Source organism: Ostrea edulis, chromosome 1, assembly GCF_947568905.1.
Source record: "Ostrea edulis chromosome 1, xbOstEdul1.1, whole genome shotgun sequence".
Classification (NCBI taxonomy): Eukaryota; Metazoa; Mollusca; class Bivalvia; order Ostreida; family Ostreidae; genus Ostrea; species Ostrea edulis.
In genome coordinates, this window is record NC_079164.1 from 93,880,541 (window position 1) to 93,897,037 (window position 16,497).

Genomic DNA, 16,497 nt, shown 5'->3' on the forward strand with positions numbered 1-16,497 from the left:
AGGGGATGCTTACCCCTCTTAGGCACCTGATCCCACCTCTGGTATATCCAGGGATCCTTTTTTTGTCCAACCTTCTATTCTGTATTGCTTATAGGAGTTATGAGATTGCTCACTGCTCGTTATTTTCACCTTTCACATTACAACTCGCACATTTGACCCCGCAATCTGACACGACCCAGAACCAAAGTCATTTAGCCAAAGCCAGCTTAAAGCCCATCGGTAATTAACTGATCCCACCTCTTGTGTGACCGGTCGACACACATTGATTTTGACTACGGATAACTCCGTTTACCTGATTAAGATATGTTTCACGGTGGGTGTGACCGGTCGACAATGGAATGCTTACACCTCTTAGGCACTTGATCCGACCTCTGGTATATCAATGGGTCCGTGTTTGCCCAACTCTTGATTTTGTATTCTTTGTGGGAGCTACGAGATTGATCACTGTTCGTCATCTTCACCTTTCATGACATGCTATTTTGACAACGGATTGCTCCGCTTAAATGACATGTTTTATACCGATTGATCGGCCGTTATTTGCATACTGAGTTTGACTAATAATGGTTATGTTTACCTGACCAATAGATTGGGGATGCTTACTACTCCTACGCACGTGATCCCACCTCTGGTATACCCAGGGCTCCGTTTTTGCCCGACTCTCTATTTTTCATTCCTTATAGGAGTTGCGAGATTGATCACTGTTCCTTACCTTCACCTTCTTCTTTTCCAGTCCATAATTGAGTACTGAAAATACGTGTATATTTAGACCTTTGTCATACCTGCGTGTATGGGGCGCGCCCTTTAAAGGACCTTCGAATTCTCAAAATTGATTGTCCACAGGTGTCAAGTTAAGTAATTAGTAAAACAGAAAATAACTGTCGTGAAATGAGATTGAGATATTTTGTTTGTAAATACATAGAGTGAAACCCCTTTCTGTTTTCATTATGAATATATATACATTTTTTTGTGTGTCTATATATATATATATATATATATATAACAAATAATTATCATCGTTGTGTCATTAACATTTATATAGGACACCATTTTTCAAAAAAAAGTAATCATTTTGTTACAACATTCAACTTTACAGTTGAAACATTATCTAAATGTTCAATCAAGATAATAGGATCACTTGTTCCATTAAGAACACACACACCATTAATATAATTTGTTATATTGCAATATTTACATTTGCCAATGCACTTCCTTATATGACAGTACTAATGAAATTGATGTTCAATTTCGTGTGACATGAATTTGGTCACGTGATCAGTGGCGTAGCTTCCATTGCGGAAACCGAGGTAGCTAAATGTCGATAGCTTCTGGGGGCGCACCCCAGACCCCCTGCCTCGGTAATATTCGAACCCAAGCTACGCCTATGGTGATCAGTTTGTTCTTGTGTATGAATACAATCACAGCTTCAAAGGTCAGTTCCTGTATTTGCACCTGGATTCTTGCTTACGCAATGCAGTGGTGGATTTAGACCCCCTCTCGCCACAAATTTAAATAATAGAAATAGTGTGAGTAAAATTCCAGATTGGCACCCAAAATGGCTAAGCATTTTGGCTAATAGGCTACTTGACTTTCACACACACCCTTTCGTAAACCCTGGATCCGCCACTGCAATGACATCATAACAGAAATAAACAAAGCAGGATATTTATAGTTTATTTTGTAAACAAACAAGAATTTCATCAATTTATAAAAGAGAAACATTAAACATATCGTTCTGTTGTTTCATTTTATACAGTTTTAAATACCGTCTGCAACTTCTGCATGGCAAATTTATAAAATAAAGTTCTATGATATTGGAAGCGAAAACATGTAGGCAGAGTTATAAGCCTATTTACTTTATGATGATAAGTTAACCTGTTGTTTCCTGGCAACTTCCATCACGGCTATGACTTGGCATGATTGGTTTCGAGGCTCCGAAAATATACATGTTCATGTCAGGGTACCGGTGCGAGTCTTCATTAAAACCATAAAACAGAAATCTCTCAAGTGAACAGAAACTCCGTCAGTTCGTTTTTATTTTATTTTACACATACTAAAGGTAAATAGAAGACGCAACCTACCTGCACTTTGTCTAAATCTGTCCTACTGTCTTGAATCGGCTCATGCATGGCTACAACCGCGAGTCCTAACGATGAACACACCGTTGTTTCTTTCCAAAAATCGTACTAAGAGCTTAACGTTTACTTGACCCATCATATCCACCATCAATTCTCTCAGATCATTTGAATTTCTGTCGAAATCTGTGATCAACAATTGCGTTTTCAACTTAGTAAGCTAGACCAACGCCAGTTTCTCCATCGCTGATCGCGACCAAATCACACCACGGATGTAGTTTACTCCCCTCTTCTTGTCGTCATTTCAGTTAACTTTACGCTCTAAATTACCTTTATTTTACACATGTTTCCTCTTCTTTTGTTTTAACATTTTCAATTAAATATCTATATCTTATATTCTCTTTGATATTGTTCCTAATTTTTTATTCGATAAAACTCTAACGAACTATATTTTGTGTTCTACGATCGTTATTTTGGTCATCTGTGACATAATCATGGAAGCTCGGTAAGAACACAAATCAAAATAGAAAATATAAATATAAGAAATAAAATATCATTTTTGAATGTTATTGGGATATGACATGAAGTTGGTACTTGATCACGTGACCAAATTCATGTCATATCCCAACAACGTTAAAAAATGCTATCTTATTTCTTAAATGAACACGCATAATAAATCAAATCTAAATCTTCCTCATCAGAATTGTTTATCAAATAAAATTAGTTTAGAAATGCAGTTGGGGGAGAATGTAATGGTGCGAGCATATAAACACATTTTACTTATTGTTCTGCTTTCAAAAACAAAATAAACAAACATTTTATTCACTGCAAAAGTTTCAGATTTTAAAGTGACACAGTAAACATGATGCAGGAAGATTATCAATCGAACAAACTCAAACTTATGCACTATGTATTTGTACTTTGATACCATAACGAATTCAAGTTACAAGGAAAGGAAAAAGTTAAACATAGTTAAACATCATGCAAAATGACATAACACCGCTAAAAATAAGTGAAAATCAGTGGTAATTGAAATAAAAACCACTCGATCTGATTTAAGTGTCCATGTACATGTAGCACTTTGAAAATGTTACTAAAACACGTAGGCTAACCGGTGTACTTCACATCAGTCTCAATCAACAAAGAGTTCTGAAACAAGAATATATATATATAAAACCCAATAAAGTGCCAGAATTTCAACTATAAATACTGTTTATAGAATTAGACAGGGATGTCTCACCTGATGAATGGTTAGATTTGTGTTCACAAAATGGACAGAAGGAATGATTGGCAACGGAAAACCATTCTCTCCGAGTTCTAATAAATCATGAAAAATACAATTTGAAAATACATGTAATACATTTCAAAAATACTCATTAACAATTTTAAATGGTAGTGATTGAAAGTAAATCATATTTCGAATATTTTAGAAATAGCATGATATTCAAGAAATATTGCATTCAAAATGTCAAAACTGAAATTTTATTTTAAAATTAAAATTTACCATTAAGCTTTGGTTCCACAAACACGGTCACCACACTACTGATAATGAAATTCAACATGGCATCCTACAAAGGACAAGGTATGTTTGAGGCCAAATTTGGCCCCGCGTCCAAATTAAATGATATTCCTCAAAATTCTTTCATATGGTGTATACTTCCATAAAATGGTAATGATGTCTTCGTAAAAAGCTTTACTTACGTATAATACATATGTAAATACAGTATAGTTTACGATAACGTTGTGCCATTTTGACGTTACTTTATGCGACGTCATGAACAAGAACGCTATGTCATGAACTCAATATGAAAATAATCCAATTTATGTCGCCATATGCTCAAAGTTTTCTTAAACAAATGTGTATATATGAACACCATCAACGTTGGAATTTGTATTACAGATGAACGCGGGAAATGGTTAAACGTTAAATTTAATAGTCTGCTCATTTACCAACCAAGTCGAAATTTTGCTCATTACTGACTTTCAACATGATAAATTTGTACACAAAACATCTTTGTGGTTGTTGCATGTGCTCTATCTTAAAAATGGTTTCAAAGGCATAAAAAACGTCTAATTTCGGCGATTTCGGTAAATCATGTCAATCGGAGATAAGGAAAATGACGTCACAGAACATATCACGTCACTAATTTCCACAGGTATCATCAGGGCCAATGCCCTAGTGCATAATCATAATGATTAAACCAAGTGAAACCACATTTTAAATTTATCCTAATTTTGTGGCGAAATTTGAGCCTTAATGTACCTTGCTCTTAAGATATTGCTCGTAAAGTGGTTTGAAACCCTTTTAATCACAGAGTTTATGATAAATATACATTTAAATGTAACATATTCATGTACCACATGGGCACGTAAATGATTGAACTTGCCTTCAATGGTCCAATTTTTGAATCCTTTACTTTAACTTTGATTCTGAAAATATAATTACGTAATATTAGGTAATATAATGTTAGGTGACCTTATAAAGGAGTTACCGCATGCTTCAAAACTACACAAAATTATATTCAATTTGTCTTTCTTCTGCATACAGTAATTAGTTCTAATGTTTGGTTCTACGAAATATTGCCATAATTCATCACAATACGGATTTAAATCTAAGCCCCACTTGAAACAACAATTGGTTATTAGGTAAAAGCCACGAGGTACAATGATGTCACATACGACCTTCTTCAATCAGCTGATTGTGAAAACAATATATAGCCAACCAAACCAATTCTTTTTCCTCACACCTTCCGAAAAACTGTAAAACTTAGTCCAGATCCCTTCTTCTGACAGCTAGTACACTCGTAAGCGGCAAAATATCGCAACCCACCCTAACAGAATATGCTATTCACAAGCCGTTTACGTACTAGTTGGCTTGTTTGTCGATTGAATGGAAAAAAATTAAAATCTAGTATGCCAATACAACCTGCCATTGAATCAAATGCTGTCTGGCGTGTTTCATACCGATTGTTGGGCCGTTCTTGGCACACTGATTTTAACTATAGATTACTCCGTTTATTTGATCAAGATGTAGGGCTCACGGCGGGTGTGAACGGTCGACAAGGGATGCTTACTCCTCCTAGGCACCTGGCCTGGAGGTTACAAAACTTGTTAGCACGTTTACATACTCGAACCCCGTACTCTAAATCGTACTCATACTCAAAAGTGAAGGTTATATCTAAAACTTTTATAAAATCATTCTCACACTGAAATGGAGTAGATACTCAAGAGTTTTCAAGTATACTTTGGAGCTTGCTTAGAGTTGTACTCAAAACAACCATGGCTGAGTACGGTAAAAGTTTTATAACCTCCATGCCTGATCCCACCTCTAGTATATCTAGGGGTTCGTGTTTGCCCAACTCTTAATTTTGTATTCCTTATAAGAGTTATTAGATGAATCACTGTTCGTTATCTTCACCTTTTCATGTAAATGTCGAGTTGAAGGCCATAGTAAGAGATTTTTTCTTCTCATGTAAAAGCTTTTCAATGAATTCCGTCTCGTAAGAATATCATAAACAGGTCAGCTTTTAAAAGAGCATAATTCGTGCCCATGGGAATTCCAACAGATTGTTAGAATACCTGATTACCAAAAAACTACGAAGATATTGTACTTATAAAATGGCTAACAGCTGTTTTCAAACCTTATCACTCGAGGTCGCATATGACATCATACATAGTGGCACTTAAATCCTGGAGAGTGAATTGTTGAATGTCGTCGCTTTCAAACTAAAAAATTACGCATTATATTAAATTTAAAACATAACTAAAATCATTTATGGCATGTAAAGAATTAATTTTGCTGACAAAATTTGGATGTTTAGTAACACGTTACATGTCCTTAAAGGTGGTGTTTCTGTCACATTCTTCGTGTGATCGTGCAATTATTCTAAGTTCTTTACGGCTTTTATGTTTGTGTCCGGCTTCCGGAGGCTGGTGATAGACATTGTTCATCATCTTCACCTTCACACAGAACAAATGGATAAAAAAAGAGTGAAACTATTCCACCACTTATGTTGACTTATACCGTCTATTTGCTATGGCAGTTTTATTGGGTACATCTTACCAGTTTCTTGTCCAGAGATCGGTTCCCGTACTCTACATCAGCCTCACTTTAATAGTCTTTGCAAGTTTTCTTTACACACATACGCGCGCGCGCGCTAATGTGTGTGCCCTTTTCGTAATACCTACTCCTCCACTCCACAACCTACGGAACCAAGTCACCAGTCCTGTCTTTGTATGACAGCCAATTTCAACCATACATCCATGTATAATTAAGAATAATTAAGGTATTTTATTGATTAAGGATAAAAATAACTCACGGAAGTTTGAGCACTTTAGCATACACTTTCTCGTTCTTAACTGTGATTGAAATTGTTGTGGACATACTCTGCAAAGAGAAAGATTAATTATTCACAGAAACCAGAAAATAGATTTTATTAGAATCGAACATACATTTGCTTTGCCTTCCTTACAGAATGTTTCATAACGTATAGATTGATTTACAAATGCACGAATATATAATATGATGTCTCAATATTAAAAAAAAAACACCACTTGAATTAGAATTATTAATCATAGATTCTAATGATTGGTATGTAATCTGCATTTTGATTGCCTATTGCAAGAAAGTGGGAATTACCATCTTATTTTTTTAAATTTTTTTTGTTGTTGCGATCATTGGCAATGGTGTTGATCTAACGGTCGTGAACCTCCGTTTTACTGGCTTACTTAACATGTCGCAGATATATCTCAGTTTGCGACCGTTTAAATCAGCATTAATGATCGCCAATGACACATGGAAAAATAGTTATCTAATTCTAAGTCATCACATACATATAGATTAAACAATAACAAACAAATGTAAAAGTGAACGTTAAAACTTACAGCAGACAGTGTCAGGAAGTATTCAGTTTTGCCAGTAGGTGTTTGGGCGTAAAATTTGATATCGCCCGCTGCATCAACTCTTACTGATCCATTGACCGAAGTCATGTTTGGTGTGGAGGTGCTTCGAAGGTTCAACAGAACTTTGGAATTAGGAAACTTTTGACCAATCTGTTGGTTACAGATTTCAATAAATATCCAGAAATGAACATAGAAAAATCTACTCACTTAGTAGTATAATAAAAATGTTAGGAAGCCGACAGAGTATAATAGTGTACTGGTTTCTTTACTACTTCAGGAATATAATTAATATTGAATTGAGTATTCATTATATACTCCTAAAGAAGTAAAAAGTAAAGAAACTATAGTCGAGTATACTCAATCGGCTTTGTATTATTATCTATATAATATCAATAAATTATTTCATATTTATTATATTGTTATATTATAGTTCTTATGTCATATCTATTATATCACATACCTGAGGAATCAAGCGGCCAATGCACTTAACTTTGCATGTAGTGTTAAGAACTCCTCCAGGAATCTACAACACAATATCATTTCAAAAGCTATCAATGCTGGATATGCTTGTATTTCACAAAGAAGATATTCCAAAGGTTTATAACAGCTAGATATAGCTGTATCACGCACGCACGCGCACGCACGCACGCACACACACACACACACACACACACACACACAGAGAGAGAGAGAGAGAGAGAGAGAGAGAGAGAGAGAGAGAGAGATTACAAAGGATTATACCAGGTAGATATAGCTGTATATCACAAAAGAGACATTCTTGTATTATATAATCTGCTGTTTCTTACGTTTTTGTCGCTGACATTGTGTTTCAACAGGTCGTGAGTAAAAGCGCTGTATGACATCGTGTTGAACAGGAAATCAGACAACCAAATGTAGAGCATTCTAGAGGTACCAGTGCCTTTCGGAAGTGGGGGTGCGACAATCGGTGTGCTCATTGGTCCCCCAATCCAGTCCACTTCTCCCTATATAGAGTGGAAAAGTGAAGGTAAAGAACAATGATCAATCTCATAACTCCTATAAGGAATGCAAAATTAAAAGTTGGCCAAATACGGACCCCTGGATATACCAAAGATAGGTTAAATTCTCTTTTGGAGATTGGTATCATAATGACAAAACTAAATAATGCTTTAAGGTTGAGAAGAACCGATGGTTACGAAAATGTTTTGCATAAATAATTTTCCTCAATTACAAAATAGATAAAATTCGACATGTTTTATACACATGTGCATAGTATTTTACATGTACTTGCAAAAATAAAAAATCATATATGAAATTTAACAAAAGAAAACGAGGCAATATATATTTAATTAAATCAATTTATCGAGGAATCGCGTAAAATACATGTGATTTGTCAATGGGGACACTTCCAAAATTAAAATGCAACAAATTTTATGTCTCTGTGCAATACTGTACTATTTTCACGCATGCAGTTAGATGGCACTACTCAAGTCCTGTGAATTGTTCAGGAATGTAAATCGTGTGAAATATTAAGACAAATATCTTAATTACATATGGCTCGAAAACAATTTCCACGCAAGTAGCACAAAATAGAATATTTTGGCCAAACTTCAATGTTCAAACGGTGCATAATCCCCAGAAGAAAATGAAATCAGAATTATCTGTGAATATGCATGTCTATACAATATATCCGTATTAAATGCAATTTATGTAAGAAATCATCATTCTATGCAGGCGACTGTAGATTTTTGTACACCTGTTAAGAGCCTCTTTATTTTGTTTGTGTATATTGATGTTAAACCTTGGTGAAGTGCGCTGACAAAACTGTTTCATTCGTATATTCTACGTCCAAAGGGGCATAACTTCCAGGGAAAAAAGTTTGATAATTTCTTGCGAATATGCACCTCTACACAGTATGCTGTTAACATATTGTTTATCCTTTATCACTGATAGAATGAATTTGCCAAAAGAGATACTACCCGTTTTGCTCTTTGACCTTTTTCATTTATATATAATCCTATTATCCTTAGGACTATCCAATTGTCTTCATGAAACAAAAGGACGGAAAACCTTGCACCTTTCGCTAATTCTGTCCTTAATAAAAACGTACAAGTCCACTTCCACCAAAATCTAATTCCACAATTAATTGAATTCTGAGAGTTTCATTTTCAATCATCCTTCATAAAATTTAAGTGTAGCGCAAGAATGCAGTCCCTCTTACACAATCGGAATCGGAAAAATATATTGTGACCGTACTTTCAATATTCGAGTTTATCGTTTGGACGTGTTCATATATTCTTATTATTGTGACCGTACTTTCAATATTCGAGTTCATCGTTTGGACGTGTTCATATATTCTTATTATTGTGACCGTACTTTCAATATTCGAGTTCATCGTTTGGACGTGTTCATATATTCTTATTATTGTGACCGTACTTTCAATATTCGAGTTCATCGTTTGGACGTGTTCATATATTCTTATTATTGTGACCGTACTTTCAATATTCGAGTTCATCGTTTGGACGTGTTCATATATTCTTATTATTGTGACCGTACTTTCAATATTCGAGTTCATCGTTTGGACGTGTTCATATATTCTTATTATTGTGACCGTACTTTCAATATTCGAGTTCATCGTTTGGACGTGTTCATATATTCTTATTATTGTGACCGTACTTTCAATATTCGAGTTCATCGTTTGGACGTGTTCAGTTTATCGTTTGGACGTGTTCAGTTTATCGTTTGGACGTGTTCAGTTTATCGTTTGGACGTGTTCATATATTCTTATTGATCCTGGTTGATTATCTCCCACTTGGTATTTCATATCCCGGGCGCATTAATTTTCCGCAAATTTTTAAAAATGTTATTCTCATTTTCCCGCAAAAAGTGTTGCCACGTTTCCGCAACAACAGCAACGCCAACGTGGCATAATACGCCCGTAGATTTTGCTCAAGGAAAACATATTTAAATGGGATTCATATTTTAGTGAAGTTAGCACTGGCCTCTGTGAGCTAATTCATTATCATGGTGATCAAATATACCAAGTTATAATATCCAGGAGCTTACGGTTCGGTTTGTATCCTGCCCACAAGGTTTTCCTTATAAGTGATACTACGACCTTGACCTTTGACCTTGAAAAACAATAGGCACCTTCCTCTCATCATGGTGATCAAATATACCAAGTTATAATATCCTAGAGCTTACGGTTCGGTTTGTATCCTGCCCACAAAGTTTTCCTAATAAGTGATACTACGACCTTGACCTTTGACCTTGAAAAACAATAGGCATCTTCCTCTCATCATGGTGATCAAATATACCAAGTTATAATATCCTGGAGCTTACGGTTCGGTTTGTATCCTGCCCACAAGGTTTTCCTAATAAGTGATACTACGACCTTGACCTTTGACCTCTCATCTTGAAAAACAATAGGCATCTTCTTCTTATCATGGTGATCAAATGTACCAAGTTGTAAAGCCCTAGGGCTTATGGTTCAGTCTGTATCTTGCCCACAAGGTCCGGACACACGGACAGACAGACAGACGGACGACGCCATACCATAATACGTCCCGTCTTCGACGGGCGTATAAAAACAAAATACAGCCATTACTGTACCCAAACATTACGTTTCCGCAATTTACCTGTGGTGGTAAGTTCAATTTACCTGTGGTGGTAAGTTCAATTTACCTGTGGCGATAAGTTCATGTGATTATAAAATCTTATTACATGTGTCTGTAGAATCTAAGACTGTATCATGTTTAACGTCCCTCTCTCGAGTTTTTCACTCATATGAAGACGTTCCACCACCAATTTGGGTAGCAATTCCAGATATTGGGGGAAAGCGCACTACAAATGGGCCAGTCTTTTCATGCCCATTTCAATTCTCAATTCTATTCCCCACACATAGCAAAAAGGGCCCTTAAGTATATTGTGAACTATAGAGAACACCCCCAAACTATTAGAGTAATGTTGATTGTCGTTAAAATATTACAGTCAATCAAAGATGACAACCAACTCGTGATAGGTAACCATGACTTTTTTCTTTACAAGTATGCAAAAACTGACGTTGCGTTTTTTCATTATGATGTTTTCTCAGAAACATTGTTGGATAAGATAAGGGCCTTTTTGCTATGAACGGCTCAAATATATTTGTAATTACGGACGTGTTGCAAAAACTTTAAAAAACAAAACAAAACTACATCAAAATCATGTCTCTGACAATAACAGTGCACAGAAGTGACCAAAACCTTTTATGTAGTGCTACTGTCTGCTTATGATTAAAAATGAATGCTAGCATTTTATGAAGTGCTGAATGTTGTATCATCAAAATTTAAGATATTTGCGGAATCGAAATACCGTATTTTTTGCGCAATAGTAAAAAAGAAAATTACAGAATCGTAACATCTTATTTGCGAAAACGTAATATCAATTTTCGGAAACGTCGTGCGTCGAATATCCCATTTGGGTTTATTTCAAATGTTCTTTTGTGACGGAGCAAAACACAGAGATGAATAAGATCAATAACTATATTTAGATTGAAATTCCAAAGACATATATACCTTATGATACGTTTCCATGAAGTTTTGTTGAAATGATGGCCGAGAAAGGAAGCTGTAATTCAGTAGGAATTTCTTGGCTAACTTCACTTCCACTGGTAAGGTGAAAAGAGAGAAGAAAACATATTTTCTTTGAGTGCATTTGGTATATTTTTATCAAAAGTAAGATACATAAAGACGTTTTCCATTACTAGTATGCAATATTCCTTCAGAAGTCATGCGTCCATTCTAAATGTACAAGCAATTCACTTTTTAATTATAATGACATTATAAAAATTATGATTTAATATTGCAACGTCATAATCGAGTGAAGGGTGTAAACTCTGTCTGAATTTTCAAAAGTTAGATCCGCATCATTTATACGAAGTTTCGTTATATATCCGCAGAAGTCATAACACATCATTTCTACAAATTAAATGGAATATGAAATGCAATTGGTATATGTTTATAGGATTTCATCACGTTGGCAACGGCATTTCATATCCAAATGAAGTCAAATATGTCTTTAACAAGTATGCTTCTAAAACTTTATGGTTACAGTGTAACGCCGCAATATATTTCAATAAACGTATTATAATTGTAATATTATGACGGTAAACATTAATCAGTTAGAATTTTACACTTTTGATTCCTTTGTTAAAAAGACCTAGGTGTTGAAATCTAGTATGACTTGTTGTTTTCAATAAACATATTATTCATTTAACTAGCTAGAACCTCTCTTTTAATGCGAAATAAGATCCCTAATGATGACGTGTTTGATTACAACAAAACCAGATTAGATTTGATATCCAGATTATAAAATCAAACGGTTACAAAAAAATTTAGTTTCATCTTTATTATCATATTTATTTTATCTCGGTGTAGAATTTATGAAATAGGGTTCGTGGACTTACCCGGAAGCTGAGCCATTTTCTTTGCACCTGCAACGTTTACTAAGTTTGTTAACTGTTTGCAAAGCTGAAAAATTAAAGAAATGATTGAGTAGTTCCTTGTTCGTGCGTTTACACACCATACCTACATCTGACTGACTAATCTCATGGTGATAAGATTATTTCTTTAAGAGTATCACTTGGAGATCCGTAATATGTACATACTGGTGTTTTTAGTGAGATGAATGTTGTGAAATCAACAAACCATGTGATGTCCAACACAATTAAATCAGTCACGATTCAATAACACGGGTGTGTAAGGATTGTTATAAGACACTATCTATTCATGTACGTACACCCGGAAGAGAATGCAAAAACCAAATTAAGATACATTTTGAATGTTTGAAATTTTGTTCCTGCAAATAATGAGTAATTGCCCGGCACTTGAAATATCATGAATTAATCAATTCAATCGCCCAAGCCAATTATAGGCTGGAAGTAAAATCAGGGTATACCGATCAGGAAATGTCACCGAGGAATTAAGAGGCTGCGTTCTAGACAAGTTATTATCACATCGTTATCATTGCCGTACCAATCCACTGCCACCTTCGATGGAGTTCTTCAGAGTTTTAGCGACCTTTCCGCGAAACAGATTGTATATCCACGCTCTCCCGCCGTGAAACTTGATGCTGGTGGATTGCACCGCACACGAACAAGACGATGATCTAATTGTCGGTTTTCCCGACGTATCCATTCCTATAAATTAATAAGTTTCAATAACCAATTTAAATTTTAAAACGTATTTCACAATTTTGAAATCATGCAATTTGATATGATGTTGGAATGATTTTTATATAAGTAGTGATTTTTAATTCATTGTAGACAATTAACATTGGACTAAGCTTCTCTTGAGAGATTTCTACATCCTACCTATAGTCAGCGTTATCTGGAATTGAATTCCTCCGGCGTTCAAATCAAAACTTCCATGATCAGAAATTCGAATACTATCAAAGATATTTTTATGTGAGATTTTTCAGCATGATAAAGACACAAATACTCATTATTTTTACTACTGACATCAGAGTCTTCGTACAAAATAACTTTTTCCTTACATTCCTTTTTTGTATTTATAATGAAAGTCTCCATGAAGACTCATGCCGATTCCGGAGCTTTTCCATAATAGTCCTGTGTTGGGGACCATGGAGACAACACTTGTTGGTTTGGTGAACTTTGTTATTCTCATCCTATAAAATACATTATAAGAAGTATGACCAATATTTGTTATCATTCAATAATTATGAATAAATAGTCAATAGATAAATATTTATTATTACTACTTTTCTTTTATATTGATTAATGAATAGGAATAATTATTAGAAAATATATACCGTTTTGCCTAATTATAGTTACTTTAGTTTAATAGTATTTTATGTCTCTTTTTTATGTATTTATCGTTCTTTCTTTTCGTTTGTTTTACATGTAAAGCGCTACATCGGGTGATCGTGTTGATTGGATAAAGTGCTATAAATGGCATACTAAGATTAGATATTCAGGGTCCAGTCGCACAAAAGTTAGTTAAGTTTAACTGACATTTTACTTCAAGTTCAATCTAATTAAAATCAGATCCTAGGATACGCTCACAATCGCTATAATACTTACGCAGAGTATACGGCGCGGATCTAAGAAGTCTGATTTTAATTAGATTGCTTCAAGTTAAGACTACATGTATATAAATGTTCAAGTTAATAGCAAGTTAACTGTCAGTTAAAGTTAACTAACCTTTGTGCAACTGGGTCCAGATTGTGAGGTATATTGTAAGAAATTCAACATTTACCAACCCTTTCACATCATAAGACACACTTCCTGATTTTCCATGTTGGTCTGGGATCTTTTTACTTGTTATGTCTTTGGACAAAACATCTAATGCAACATTCACAGCTGCAAAATTAGCATAAGAAAATATAAACCAACGCCAAATATAGGAAAATGCAAGAGTCATCGAAATTCGCAGTTCATAAACTTACCATAGTTGAGTCCTGTTGATGTAATCCTGGACTTTAAACCAGGGTTCTTACTGTGCGTTTCATTAATCAAGAATACAACTCCAAAAATGAGAATCAGAGCATTCCATGAAGACATCATTTCTCAGTGAATGGAGTCCACTGGTTACTGGATATCACTCACAGAATCCTTAAACTGTACACGAAATTTCACAGAGCGTGTTTCACAGTTCTCCGAGTGTCCGTCTTCAATCCTGATAAGTATACCTATGATGATGAGCCGTACTTGAGGCTTAATTAAAGCCAATAAACAATTTCAATACTAATATACTTTATAACATACACCAACATTTGCGGAAAACTCACTCTATAATAAAAATTGTGTTTGCTAAAAACCCACTTCTTATCGAGATAGTTGACAAGTGAACTTCCTTGTAGATTTCTTCCGGGTTAGTCATGTACAGCGATATGCCTGGTAAAATGCCGTTTCTGGTATAAATTGATAAATACGTTAATAAACATGAAAACACAACCAAAAAAAAAAAAAGCTATGAAAATAAAAATCACGGGAAATATGTTTATTTAACAAGTTTTGATAATGTTGATCGTAAACAACCTACCACAGGAACACACACTCAGTGGTACTCAAGGCATTACGATCAATATCCCACTTTTGCTGTTTAGATATGCCACTTATGGTTCATGAATTGATGATAAAACCCACTTAATGATAAACGATAGAGGGTTGATGATCACTCGAAAAAAATCCTCTTGAAAAAGAAAAAGATTGTAGTGAAATTACAGACCAAATGCACGTATTTTCTTTGGGTTTGAAATTTTATCTGGCAACAAAGATCGAGAAACTGAAGTGTTACAGTGTACAACACGTTAGAAATGACAAAATAGTTGTTTTCTTTTCAGCTGACCTTAATTTGACTTTTAAGCACAGAAAAAATGCCGGATGTGAAATCCTAGCGTAAGAATTGAGATTAAACCTGACATGAATATTTCTCAGGTTGTTTTTATTTTCTTTATAGCTGACCTTAATTTGACTTTGAAGTACAGAAATAATCGTATGCAGGAAGTGAAATTTGAGAAATAAGATTAAGGCTGACATGAATTTTCGGGTTGTTGTTTTCCCCAGATAGCCCGTTTTATTCTACCCGTACATGTCTCGCATGTACTTGTTATACTTGGTGATTTTCTGGTTAAATCGACCGGTGTACATCTGGATAGTAAGGTGTAGGAGATGAAACCTCGTTTTAAAACATCATTCAATGAACAAGATTACGACAGACATATCGTAAATTAATATACAATTCTAAAAGGTTTGGATAATTTAAACGCAATAGTGACGAAAAAAGCTTTTCTTGTATGCTTGAATATTCATGCAAATAATTGTAGTAATCATTTCAATAACATATAATACACGCGGAAAAATCATATACCAATAGTCTACTCATATAATGGGATAAACATAATATGCATATAATTCACATTCATTTCATGCAAAATACAGATGTACTAGCATAATTAATGCAAATGACATGTTCACCAAGGAAATGCATCACACACGGACAGCTTTTTATCTGTGACGTAACAAACCGAAGATGTACACTTACCGAAAATATTATATACTGTATTCATTCCGAAAGAGAATGATAAACTTCATTTGTAATACACTACCTCGATGTCGATATATCTGTTGTGTCTTCAGTCAGGGAAGATGGAGTAGAATATTTTTTACTATACTGCGTGTGGATACCTATATAATTCACTGATCATCATTCTGACAGTTTATAGAAATCAGGGATCTGATAATGCATGTACCCATATATTACATGTGCAATCCAAAATATACAGTTGATGACACACAATCATATACAGAAAATGAATTATGATAGAAAATGTTTACATTTCCAATGCTTTATATTTTGCCTTTGATATCTCTACAAATTGTAATGCTAGCCATTTCCGTATGAAGGCATTGCGGTTTGTACACAAATCGCGTATGAATAAAGATAAATACAGTACATGTTTATCTATTTCAACGGCTGGGGAAATCCGACAGAAATAAGAGCAGAATGTAAATATAACAAATATTTATTTCATTTTTGTAAAT

General features: G+C 34.6%; 1 protein-coding gene across 5 annotated transcripts; it reads right to left on the reverse strand.

The window, feature by feature from the left end:
• Positions 1-2,873: 2,873 nt before the first annotated feature.
• Positions 2,874-15,085, reverse strand: LOC125663624 (bactericidal permeability-increasing protein). 5 transcript variants are annotated; one of them, XM_056166645.1, is made up of 17 exons: positions 14,996-15,085; positions 14,776-14,864; positions 14,400-14,629; positions 14,214-14,313; positions 13,488-13,619; positions 13,306-13,379; positions 12,968-13,131; positions 12,400-12,463; positions 11,510-11,601; positions 7,781-7,957; positions 7,435-7,497; positions 6,957-7,124; positions 6,392-6,459; positions 4,460-4,502; positions 3,577-3,640; positions 3,313-3,389; positions 2,874-3,221 (listed from the first exon to the last, which is right to left on the reverse strand). In XM_056166645.1, exons 3-17 carry the CDS (start codon positions 14,515-14,517, stop codon positions 3,180-3,182), a joined length of 1,446 nt encoding a protein of 481 aa, XP_056022620.1. In that variant the 5' UTR covers positions 14,518-14,629; positions 14,776-14,864; positions 14,996-15,085; the 3' UTR covers positions 2,874-3,179. The 5 variants fall into 5 exon arrangements, 4 of the variants coding, with proteins under 4 accessions (XP_056022620.1, XP_056022624.1, XP_056022617.1 ...); XM_056166649.1 differs by lacking the exon at positions 14,996-15,085 and having other exon boundaries at positions 14,776-14,933; XM_056166642.1 differs by lacking the exon at positions 14,996-15,085 and having other exon boundaries at positions 14,742-14,913.
• Between the last annotated feature and the right edge of the window lie 1,412 nt (positions 15,086-16,497).

Coding starts and splice junctions, on each gene's coding strand:
- LOC125663624 (XM_056166645.1), bottom strand. CDS start 14,517: ATGATGTCTTCATGGAATGCTCTGATTCTCATTTTTGGAGTTGTATTC. Junction 7,498..7,780: donor ACAATGTCAGCGACAAAAAC/GTAAGAAACAGC, acceptor ATTGTGTTGTAG/ATTCCTGGAGGAGTTCTTAA. Junction 3,222..3,312: donor CAAATCTAACCATTCATCAG/GTGAGACATCCC, acceptor TTCTTGTTTCAG/AACTCTTTGTTGATTGAGAC.